We start from the raw sequence: 13,406 nt of genomic DNA on the forward strand, positions 1-13,406 counted from the left end.
GGTTCAGAAGAAATTTCTTCGATTTCTCTACATGGGGGAGTGCGGATATCATCCATGGCTTTATCCCACCGAGTTCCTCCAGGGTATGCTTGGTTACAACAGGTTGAAGACCAGAAATAATGTGTATTTAACTACGCATTTCTTTTAAATTCAATCACAAAATCTTGTTTCCTGAACAATATGACTCAAGTGATTTATCCTTTAAATAATTTATTAATCAAATTTTTGGTCTGTGTTGTTTTTAAACAGTGTAAAACGAGGCTCTAGAATATTGGGACTATTGACCGACCGAAATTTTGGTTTCGGTTTCAACCAGTTTCGGCCGCGGCCAAAAATTGGCTGAAACTTCAGCTTCCAGCTTGTTTCAGCCCTAACCTGCGGTCGGGATGTGTCGGATTACGTTATTTTTTACGAAAATATCCCAAATATACATTAATATTCATATATAAACAATTCGACATTTTGGCTATACAGGGTCCTGACGCCACTGCGACCCTTGAAGATCTATTGTGGCGGGATTTCCATGTCTTAAAAAATAAAAAACTAGACTGATTTTGTGATTTGTTGACTATTGTTAGTAGATTTAAGATCTTTCATATGTATATTTTTGTAATTCCTTTATAGTTAATACGTTAATGTTCCTATAGCGTATATTAAATAACTGTTGATATATATGTATAAGTTACTAGCTGACCCGACAGACGTTGTCCTGTCCCAACGTTGGCTTGCCTTGGAAAAATACTTTTTATTGATAAGTAGGTACCTAGGTACTTGTTTGTTATTAAATTCCAAAACTAAAAATTGTTAATATTCATATTAAATTTAAGTAGGTACTTGTTTATGGTTGAATTCCAAAACATAAAATAAATATTTTTTTCAAGTATGGCATTCTTTTTGTAAACGTCTAATTCCGGTCTTCTCACCAACAGATGGGTGTACTTATGTAGGAATACGATTTTAAAAAATTGATTAAATTTAATTTTATTTGAGTATTACCAAGAATCCAGTAAAAACAAATAAATGAGTAGAAATTATAAAGAATTTAAGGAAAGAAACTGATTGAGATCCACAAAAAACAAATGCTGTTTGTAAACATTCAAAAACAAACTTTTTAAACACAAAAAAAACATCTTTCCATTTTTTTGTAAATGCATTCTCCTCGAATGCAACCCTGGTAGATGATGAATGAAACATTTATGCTCTTTACTTATTTTTTACACATTAGATTGGAGATTTTAATATCCACAAACACGCACAGCGAAAAGATCTATATTTCTCTGAAAACCGCACGCAAATCGGTTAAGCCGTTTAGAAGGAGTTCAGTGACATCACACGTACAGAGGAATTATATATATATATATATATATATTTATGTGATATATATATATATATTTACGTGATATATATATATATAAAGATTTGTATAAAATAACAAACCAAAAAACTCCTTAGGGAGAAAGTCCAGCCTGTCTACAAGCATTTGGACGTACTCGAAACATTGTTGACTTTTAAACTTATTTAAATAAGTTTCGGTTTCGGCCGAAACCACAAGAGAAGCCAAAATTCGATTTCGGCTGAAAATCTTGTTTCGGTCGGTCACTAATAGAGATCATGTACGTATGATTAGTGCGTATGTATGTAGGTTTCTGAGGATGAACAAAAAGCTGTTAAGAAACAGACCACTAGTGATTAAGTTGTATCGGGTGTAACTATCATACTACTATTATTATGCATACGTTTTGGCTTTGGCTTTCGCCCACTCCGACTATTTTTTTTCCTCCTATGATATATGTATCGATTATTAATCGGCACTGTTTTGTAATGATGGGTTTCGATTGTATTGTTCGAGATTTAGTATTCGGATGAGTTCACTTCCGATCGGCTCTGATGTGCGTTATGGCGATGGTGATGCTAAGTGTAGGAAGTCGCCATATACAGCGAGGCAGACAAATTGCTAAACACACCATGTCCCGCCGACTGCCATCATCGTTTTGTTTGTGTCGTCGCGCCTGACGACGGATGACTGCAATATTTCTTACTCTTGCATTTTTTTGTTAGAAGTCATATTTTCTATATTGAAAATGCTAATCCGTGTTTTTAATAAATAACTTGAACCAGAACTTGGACAAGTGTTCTTGACTCGATAGCTACCCTCAGCTAAAATCCGTGTGGCTGGCGCATTCGCCTACCATGTTTGGAGGTAGTTGATCAGAAGTATGCGTTTTGAGATCACGTCGGGGTCACCACTTTAGTAGCTGAGGTACAGAGAAACATAAACGTGTGTTTAGTAGCGTGTTCTTTTATTGACTAATTTTATGTGACTCTTATCTGTCGTCAAATCTATGCGTGTGCATAATGTAGGTAGGAGAGGGGTATACATTGTCCGCAATATCTGGCAGGGTCTACGTGAAATATTTGCTTTGAAGGTGTTTTAACACTGCAATATTTTACTGTCCCTGGACTGCTATCTGAAGGCTGAGACTGATAGCCTTACCTTTATATAACAGATGAATAAGGTAATCTGCATTTGGTGTTCTAATGTAGTGCCATATGCACCTCTGGATGCGGGTAGGGTGATGATGATGAAGAACTCTTTTAAGACGATAATAAATATAGGTAGATATAGCGTAGATTTAAAAGAGAACTAAAACAACTTAATTCTAAACAAATTATTTAATATTAAAGTGACAGTAGTTATCGATTATTTTTTATCTATCTTCCGTGAAAATCGATAAATATGTCTGATGTTAGCTGAATTATTTAAAATTATAAATTATAATTACCTTTGTTATTAGGGTAGTTTTATAAGACCCGTCGATGGGAGGAGTGCTCTCCTGAAACTGTAATAGTGTTCTTGTAAAACAAAGGTTTATTTTCATAATAATTTATAATGAAGTGTTACGAAGTGAATTCCGATTTAATTAATAGTATAATTATTTTAATTTTCTGTAACCCCTAGGCCAATGAGTAAGTTCTGTGCTACGGGAAATTGGATACAGAAAATGTTTTCTTACTCGCTGTAAAAATTAAAACATTTAATTGTACGGCGAAGTTTCTCAAAAATGTATGAAAAAAATGGTTTTAATAAAAATGAACTACTTTGCAACGTCACAAGGTCATGTGACCACTTGTTTACGATAATCAATCAATTATGTATAGCGTTGTTTTGTTGTTGTGGTGCAGATTTCCGGTTACCGGGGTAGGCATGTTTTTCGACGTTTAGCGTGTACAAATAATTTGTTTTTACAATAAGGAAGTTCAGCCATACGGAAAATTGTATGTAAAAAATATATTTACGCGCGGTAAAATTTAGAGCATTAAATTACACCGCGATGTTTCTTGAAAATGTATGTAAAAAAACAATGATTTCAATAAACTACTTTGAACGACGTCACTAGTTCTTCTGAATCAACAAATGATAAGAGAGTTGTGATAGATTTTCGGTTTACGGTAAGTCAACTGACCAATCAGCAGAACTCACCTAAAAGCAGGAGAAGAGAACTTCAGACGTCACATGCAGAATAATTTCACAAATGCAAAACTTAAAAAAAATATTGCGCTGATAATGCGATACATCAAATTTTTAAAAAAAGATGGTTTAATAGTCTGTTAACAAATATTTTTTTTTTTTAAATTTCCTAATTGCACGGGGTTCAACTTTTATCTCAGAAACACTCACCGACTTCAACTCGTGACGTTGCTGGTCGCGGGTGGTGCGTTTCGAAGTTTTGGTGAGGATTTTCATATCGAATCTACGATAATACGATTTATAAAAATAAATATTTTTTTATGCTTAGTTTGGTATTTTATTCACAAACAAAAAAAGAACAAAGACCACTGAACTTTATATGTGTTTTAGTATTGGATTTAACCGGCTTCGTTTTCATAGCAACAACACACTGTGTTTGGCTCGGCGACTGCTTTTAGATTGCACTTATACTAGCGTATGTGTGAAATTCCAACATGTGCTAATGAGCTTAAGAAAAGTAGTCGTTTTGTGCGAGTATTTGGCTGTTTTACCTGTGCCAAACATCGTTCTGTTTTAATACGCGTGATAATGTTTTGGTGTTCATCGGTCTGCCTAGTCTAAGATGGCGTCTTCTCGGTCAGCTGAGCGCGGATCGGGCGTTTTGCCGCGCAATTAGCAAGTGACATCGCTCGGAACTCTGAACACCCGGTGGCGTTGTCGGACGTCGCCGTCGGATGCTCGTGGAGCAAAGACAGGGGGGGAGCGTTCTAGCGGTCCCAATACACGAAGCGAATTTTTATACCAATAAAGTTGGGGAATAGCAATTGAAAATTGCAAATAATCTTAATGGGAAAAAATAACCCAACCCTAAGTAAATTATGTGTTTAATATTTTTAAAAATAAATAAAAATAGTAGTCTTCATTCAATAAAATACACATGTTATTACAATATTAATACATTATAAGAATAAAGACATAACGTATTAAAACATATTTCTGCCGATAAATAGTTTGCCATCCGGTGCTCAGATATTAGTTTTTCTTAAGATTCAAATAAAAGCGTACACACATAATATTGCATTCATATAAAATATATTTATTTTGATTTTAGTCCTTTGAAAAAATAAAATAGCAGTATTGAGAAGAAAGAAAGAAAAAAAATCCTTGAGGTTTGCTGTTTTAACTTTACTTTGATAAATGTGGAAAATGGTGAACAGTTCAGCATGTTCACAAGACGCAAATTGCCCCGTAAAACAGCCATAAATTGCATGTTATTGGCGGACTCCTACCGCATTCCGTTCCCTTTTACTGGTGAAACTATTAACGAGTTATGTCCGCCATAATACGGTAAACAATAATGCGAAATGCTCTGTAAAATTTATTTTCACAATAATATATTTTATGCGGCTAAACATAATTATATAACATAACAATAATATATTGATACTATGTAGGTTAAGCTAACTGTTGTACACTGTACAGTTTAACGTTTATTTTATAACGATAATATTTTTTTAGATGTCTGATTATTTTATATCACACTATTTCAATAAAAAAATAATATATTATTAAAAAACTGAAATGAATTTGTTGTGGGCTAAAATTATTTTTGGCTAAAGTTTTTAGTTAGTTTTTAACAAATGTTTCGGCCGTCACAGATTTCTTTCCTTAGTTTAATTTCTTCTCTTTTCGTCAATTGAAGTAACAATTTAAAACATACTTTGAAAATTTTACGATTTTAAAATATGTATTTTAGTACTGCTAATGAATACTTAAAACGATTTAAAAATTGAAATCGGGCTAAAGGCTAAAAATAGTTAACCTAACTTTAAGGCAAATCAAAGGTATGCAGTTCTCAGGATGTAGTTTTATTTTTTTAACGACCATCGTCTATATGCATGCGCAATGTACAGTTACATATAATGATTATTATAAAGCAGTGCTGCCATTGTCTCGTACATGTATTTATTATCAGCCATCATCCGTAATGATGCGTCGCGTCGCCGTTACGTGTGTGGGTACCCTAAGCCGCAGCCGGCGGAATGTCCCGCGCACGGCGCACAGGTCCACCAGAGCTCGGTACCAGTACTAGCGCCGCGGTCGCCCGCTGCATTGCGCGTTGCGCGGTACATCCGTGCTTTTCCTTCTGCCGCGCGCATTTCGAAAAACGCTCGAAATTCGAAAAAATCCGTACGCTTTTGTTTATTCTCTTACATGTGGGCCACGGCCAAACTGTGCTATGGTCGAAATGACTGAGTTTTTCCAACTTTGTGTCTTTAAAAGTGAAAATTTAATTTCAAGTATTGAATTATATGGAGCGGGGTCGTTATCTGTGCTTACTGACGAATAAAAATCTTTGAATTGTGATCTATCCACTTCACACTGCTTTAAATCCTAATAAAATCATGTGCTTCGTTGCTGAGCGTAGTGCAATTACACTATTAAAACCGTGAAAACATAGTTGTAATTAAAGTTTTTTTTTTTTTTTTTAGTTTTGTAGATATAGCGACATCCGTGGAATAATGGCTAAGATACTTGACTCGCGCACGGAAGGTTCCGGGTTCGATTCCCGGTGATTCACAACAATTAAATGTGATTTTTCTCAAGCCTGGGTGTTCTGTAGTGTAATACACCACCGTAATTGGACCTCCTGGCCTGTTGTGGTGCAAAAAAAAATAGGTTGATTTTGCAGATGATAAATTCGATTGTAAATAGTTAGCCTTTTGTGAATTTTCTATCGAATAGTTTGCTATTGTATGCGAATAGCATTGTATTGGCCTCTCCTAAAAACGCAATTTACTTACGTTGGATTCACGGTATTCACACTAATGATTATTTTAATGAATTATCGTACCGTTATTGCACAAATTACGCTACGTATACTGTTTCATTTCTCGTTCAATGAGACTATAATGCTGATATAGAAAAGGCAGCATTCTCAAAATCGGACAAACCGTTAAAATAATATAAACGCACGTAAAATTACAGCATCAAAATGTGTTAAAATGCTTAGTAATATATTCATGTAAATTACCTTTACCTAAAATAAGTCTTTTATCCTTTACTTTAGTTCGTTATAAGTATATTGCATAATATATATCGTCTACATGTTGACAAAATCCATCCTAAGTTTTTGAGACGTTTTTATGTTTTAAGGACCCCTTGTATGTGTCAAAGCCAAAAACACGTATTTGGCCTCTCATCTTATTATATAGGTACTCAAATGAGTTGCGATCAAACCTCGGACGTCTGCTTTGAAGCCTGTAAATTTTATCACGAGAGCACAAATCAGCCGGGCTGTTAATACAGTAATATACATTTTTTAATTGGTGCATGACTATGTCAATATAACCTTGGTATTGTACATGTACGTAAAGCTGCAACGTAGGTACCTAATAATATGAGTTTTAAATATGGAATATAATTTCTAGTTTTTTTGTTGGTAAGTACGTTTTTGATGCGGTGAATAAATATTAAGAATTGAATGCGCTATTTAATGTCATGTTTAATTGAACATAGATTAGTTAGTGGTGTTTTTCCCATCCGGCACGTGTTTTCTGCTCTATAAAACAAACGAACATCGCATCGGATAAAATATAAATAATTGATTTACGAATGTTAGTACTAGGTACTAATATATATGATACGATGATATATCACAGTATCGATTATGCTAATGTGATGTGTTGACACAACGTGCTGCAATCAATCGCATTGTGTTGTTTTTACGTTTCTGGTACAAATAAAAGTCGACTACGCTAGTTTTATGATTTTTGTGTATTTTGAGTTTTCAAATCGGTGAAAACTTTTCTGAAATAAAATAGCTTCTCGGTGTGAAAATGAAATATAACACCCGAGTATAAATATGTATTTTCATTAGATTTCCCGCGTTATTCGCAAATCCTCCCTATTATAAATAATGATCCTACAATATTATGGCAGTAGGATTAGCGGCATATATACCAATAGCGTGACATTTTACAGTTGCTTTTGTAACGGAAGTCCTTATTCGAAAATCCATATTATTTTATTCGTTTATGTAGGACGCATGTTTGCCACAGGCCATAGTTTCACGACTGTTGGTGTCATCTAGGATTCGCATTTTTTTTGTTTAGCTTCAGCGGATTTTTTGTAAACGATGCATTTCAGTGGCGGGTGATAAAAACGTATAGTCGTCTGCTGCCATAAACGTGACAAATCATGCGGGATCGCATTAGACTCAGTTGGTATTGTTTTTATATATATTAATAAACGTTCAACATTGACACCATTGTCTAGGTTTCAATAGTCTAGCGTGGAATTTTTTTAAAACAACATTTTTTCTTTATTTCAATAAATTTACGAACATAATTCAATTTCCCGATAAGCTGCTTTGTATAGCGGCTCGTAAGCGGAATTGTTTTAAGAAATATAAAAATGTGAACTTAAAATTTCTAGAAATGATATTAATCACCTCTCCTTCCATCGCCCATTACAGTATGTGTTATTTACAGAACAGAACACCTGTATAATAAATTATTCGTAAAGTGGCGGATATTTTTTGTTTTACGATTTTTCTTCTCAGTTCCTATCGTAAAACTCGCCAGCGTTTAAATCTCTTCAAACGAAATCTCAGTCCTTCGTGTCGTAACAATGCGCCATAAAACAACGCGTAGAGCTGGTAGGGTCGATCCTGGAACGCGAACGTAACGTTGGGAAATATAGAAAACAAAACATTTTCACGGCGACTTGCTCCGGACTCCGGACTCCATATTGTCATTTCGGCTGTTGCCATTCGTCCTCCTTTCCGACTTGCGTTATTATGCCTTTGTCACTGGAAATGTGGTTTGTTCTCGCGGGAAATGCAGCGATAAGTGCTCATTGTTTCCCTGAGGTGTGCCGTATTTGTTCAGGGGGCTTTTTAGGTCACTCTTGTCATTCGTGTAATGTTGTCGTTCACCCGATTGGGTAATGATGGTGTGTGAACCAATACCCTCGGTTCTAAACTCTCATTATCACACGTTCCTACACATTTTCTTAATATCCGTTTCCAGCCAATGCGTCAACGACCCATTCGACCAGCGAGCCATTGTATAGTTTGATATACATCGAGGAGATTTCAAGAATCCGAATATTATTCTTAGTAAATATTGTTTCCCCGGACTGACTCTCGTTAGACAATGGTTCGCTTGTGCAAACTCGCGTTTCAGGTATTATTTCGAAAATGCCGACATCTATCAAATAGCAAAACATTCATCCATTATTCATTTTTTCTCTCTCTTTGGTCTTTATCTACTGTTTATTCAACACCGCGCAAATTTAGCGATGCTTTTAAATCTGGTATTAACCTCGACAAAACTGTAGCAACTATTGAAACGTCGCTTTCTCCGTTCGGTCAACGTTATACATTTTGCGTCTCGTAAATAACTGCGTGCACCGCGTTCTTCACTGTTGCGAGTGCTTCTTACTTCTGACTGACGTTCTGACGACGGTAATGGTAATCATTTGAACATCGGGAAAATACCCGTACCGTTCGCTAAGTTGTAACTAGTTCCGTACGCTGGAGTTCGACTGCGAGTAGAAGTGATCTTTCGAGAATATGCAAATGCTACCATCGTTCATTTATACTCCGTTATGCCGATAGAAGTCACGGCATACATACTATATTATACTCGTACTTCGCCAGCTACGCTGATGTATCCATGTCGGGGTAGTTCCACGTGATTCGCTAATTGAAACCCTTTATCCATCCCGACCGACGCGTCTTTAGCCTCGCGATGTATTTCCAGTATTTATATGGCTACTCATTAATTTACCTCGTTCGTTTGACATACTTTCTTACGAGTATTTGACTTAGTCGTTTGATAACAGTTCACTTCGCATTACAGATTAGAAAGTCAACTTCGAACTTTCTGATTGCTCTGCGTCCGATGTTACAGTACGTAACTTTGTAAAATCTAATGGGATTTGTAAACCTTTTTGTTTATATTATAATGCCCACGTTTCAAACCACTGCAACACTGCCGCGGGCATTTAAATAGGCAGTAATATTTTTAAAATACACTAAATACAGTCGTGAACGGAAATGCTCCAAGAAGTAAGGAGAGGGTGATAAAAGTTTCGCCTTTAAACACCGTTGCCATGTAGTTTGCAGTTGGCGCATTTGCCGATAAGTCTCGCGATAGCCGACAGACGATACTGTCGTTCGATCGTACTTGCACAATAGTAGTCGTAACTAAACTTATTCTCGTAGTCATTTTGTGCTCATCGTGACTGATAATTCCACCAGCTAAATAACAAAAGGAGGGTTAGTAGTAAAGATTATTGCGGTGTTACGTTCCTCCGCTATCTCGTCGCTGGTGTTTAGTTTAGTGCTATTACACGCTACACAGTGACCTGTCACTCAGGTCTGTGTATTATCGGAACTCGCGGTATTTTCCGTTAATCTAGTCGGTTGTAAATGCTAAACAGTCAATTACTCATATATTCTGTTTTATATTTGTGTACCGTATATGCAGGCACTTGTGTATAACTAGTAAATAGTGACAGAAAAGAAATGTATATCACTGCTTGATTTTCGTTTTTAATTCGTTAAACGCGCATTCGCGATTTTAAGCTTCATTATAATAAGTGCAAAAATGTGAAAAAGAGGCAATGTTTGGATAATATAATAGAAAAACCCACTTGTTGAAATAATTATGACTAATTTTTAGCGAATTGACGAAATAAACCGTTTATAAAACTGAATATCTGTATCAGGAAGCGCCCTTGTTATATTATATTGGGTCTATAACTTAAAAACCGGGTTTTTTTAAAAGGAAATTTGAGCGTTTATTAAAGAAAATCTTATACAATAATATATATTCGAAGTATTGTCCATCGGAAGTTACAACATTTCCCCATCTTTCTAGCAATTTGCGGATGCCATACCAAAAAACCGGTCATCTTTTGAATCAAAGAACGAATCGAGCTAATTTTTGATGCCTTGGACTGAAGTGAAGCGTTTTCCGGAAAGAGCATTCTGCATCGACCGAAACAAATGGAAGTCAGAAGGCGCCAAGTTTGGATTATATGGCGGGTGGGGCAGAACTTTCCATCCGCTATTTTTCGAATAGTTTTTAACGGGTTGAGCAACATGTGGTCGAGCATTGTCATGCTGAAAAATCAATGTCTCGAGTCTGGTCTTTCATTCTGGCCGTCTTTCCTTCAATACTCTCTTTAAAGAAATCAGTTGTTTTAGAAGCTCATAATACACAACTCCCTTTTTTCCCCACCAATTACAGAGCATTATTTTGGCAGCGTGAATATTCTTCTTCGGTGTCGATTTGGCTGGTTGTCCAGGCTTAACATACGATTTGTTGCGCTTCTGATTGTCGTAATGAATCCATTTTTCATCGCTAGTAACAATTCTATGCAATTTTAGACATGCAAAATCACCTTTCCACATCTCCAACTCGTATGGCACCCAATTACCTTGCTTTTGGATGAATCCCAATGCTTTTAGGCGCTCGGAAATAGCTGCTTGAGTTACGCCCAATGATTCTGCCAGCTCTACTTGTGTTTGACACGAGTCTTTATCGACTAACGCTTCCAATTCTTCATCTTCAAACTTTTGTTCAGGCCACTCTATGTCTTTGATATCAAAATCGCCACTTTTTAAGCGTTTAAACCACACGAATCACCGTGATTTCGCAAGAACATAGTCGTCATACAATTCCATGAGCAAACGATGACCTTTGGCTGCAGTTTTCTTTGCAAAAAAGTGACTAAGAAAAAATTTCCGCAAATGCTGTCTTTTTCGCCAATTTTTAAATTTTCCCATTGAAAAAAATGTGATGCGCACAAGCAAATCAAACACTGTTGACCGATTTCGACAGCTTATGAATAGAGCTTCAAAATGACATATATGACAATGATTTGCCACAGCCACGCTACAGCGCATGCACAAGTGCTGACATCTACTGTCGAATTCCGGTTCTTACTTAAGTTATAGACCTAATATTACAAAAATACCTCTATCCAAGTTATTAATCATCAATACTAATAAAAATGGATGAAAATTTAATAGTTCCATTGCGAACTGCATAATCTTTGCAAAATCAAATATTAAAACGTCAAAACCTTTTTTTAACTCGTTGACTGCCTTCATATCCCGCATATCTGCAATCTAAAAGCCAATATGGCAAAAATGTTTTTCTGGGTCACAATCATTTTTTAAAAATGCATTGATTTATAAATATATATTTAAAGATATTACAACATGAAGGTCAACCCCGATAAGGGTTGTTGCGGGAATCATGAAAAATTCAATTAATATGCTACAAACCCCCATAGGGGTTAATGTTCTGTTGTCATTTTTTTCTCAATAAAAACAGGAATGTAATAAAAAAGAAGTGATATGAAGAAATAATAAAGATAACTACAATGATACGAAATGTGCTACATCGACAACCCCGATCGGGGTTTGTGGCGCTTCGTTTGAGTTGCCGAAGAACCCCGATCGGGGTTAGCGACAGTCAACGTGTTATCTTAATTTGTTGAGGTTTTTCAGTTATCCGAACCTAGCTTGTAAAATTTTTCTTACTTCAAATGACATATCGAAATTAAACGATCGAGGCTTCAAAGACTTTGTATCTTGTGGTAATGATGTGAGGGTGATGGTGTCGCCATACTGATGGTGGAAGGAGGTTCCTGCGATGTCCCAGTGACGGGGAGCAAGCCTCCCATACCGCCACCCAGGTGGAAGAGGCTAGCGAGGATCGCTGCAGCCACAAAACAGGTGATAGACCTTTATTTCGAACAAATAAGTGATATTACTTATCATTTATACAACATTTTATAAACTGTATTTATTCATTTTTTAACACAAACATACTATTTTACACATTGTTAAATATTTTTTCAATAAAATGTAATGATGAATTGCTACTACATAAAAATGTATACCGCCAGAGACACAATATTTCAATATCATCTATGATAAATCTGATAAACTATCTGATCTGATAGCTATAAATACGATTATGATACCAGCCCAGGATTACTAGTGTGGTTGTCTCTTCTTAGATATTGTAATAAATATTTATTTATTTATATTTTTCGCTTACAAACTATAATTAATAATAAAATTAATGTGACCTCACTGGGGTTTCCCGTGCCGAGGACACTTAACAATATAATTTTTAAAAATTACATTTGATAATAAACAAAGAAAACCAACTTAAAAAACAATATTCAGACAGTTTTAAAAACAAGGTATTTATGTACATCTATATTAATAATATTACAAAACACACAATGAAAATAACAAAAACCTAACATAAGCTATACACTTGTGGAGCAGTTGGTTCAATATTGGTATGGGCGAATGAGACAATCCATTTTACTTCTACCTAGCTCCACTATCCATTTTTTTATAGCCTTTTTAAACATTTTCTCGTTACTAATTGTTTTAATAGATAGTGGAAGATTTTAATTGAATAATACTCAAAATCCCTTTGTCCGAAAGTGGTATTAGTTTGTAATTGTTTAAGTTGTCTATATGTTGAGGATCTAGTGATTATATTATTTGTATGTGATGTATTGTGGGGGTTATGTCTTAAAAGGACACTGTTTTACACTATACTAATAATAATACAGCATACCTAGAATATGTAACATGTTCGAAAACAATATTAAAAATAGTGAGTTAAATACAGGAATGAGACGTAAGCTCAAATTATGGCTAATGGAAAAAGTTTATTGTATCAATGCTGTTCTTAAGTTTTAATAAAAGTATATTATAATATGTGATGTTTTCAAATAAAATTAATATAAATATAGGTTAAGTATGAAACATTGAAACGATATATTATAAAAACCTGCTGACGAATTGTATGCTTGCAATTCAGCAGGACTTCAATTTTAATTATGTAAAAAAAATAATTAAAATACATGCCCATATGGTACTTAATATGGG

At 35.2% G+C, this 13,406-nt stretch overlaps 1 protein-coding gene across 8 annotated transcripts in view; it reads left to right on the top strand.

Moving 5' to 3' along the window:
* Positions 1-5,529: 5,529 nt before the first annotated feature.
* baz (par-3 family cell polarity regulator) overlaps positions 5,530-13,406 on the top strand; it is a 40,413-nt gene continuing 32,536 nt past the window's right edge. For 3 of the 8 annotated variants that reach the window (XR_015825091.1, XR_015825092.1, XM_088241373.1), the window contains exons 1-2: positions 5,532-5,659; positions 12,000-12,227. Coding sequence is in view for 6 of the 8 variants with exons in the window: in XM_088241373.1 (XP_088097499.1) it covers positions 12,123-12,227 (105 nt within the window). In the remaining 2 variants the exon portion in view is untranslated. Of the gene's footprint in view, positions 5,933-11,999; positions 12,228-13,406 lie in introns of all 8 variants that reach the window. The other 5 variants (XM_088241374.1, XM_088241378.1, XM_088241377.1 and 2 more) reach the window with 4 other exon arrangements.

The sequence above is a fragment of the Micrasema longulum genome, unplaced genomic scaffold (assembly GCF_059751315.1).
Source record: "Micrasema longulum isolate JH-2025_06_02 unplaced genomic scaffold, ASM5975131v1 h1tg002872l, whole genome shotgun sequence".
Lineage (NCBI taxonomy): Eukaryota > Metazoa > Arthropoda > Insecta > Trichoptera > Brachycentridae > Micrasema > Micrasema longulum.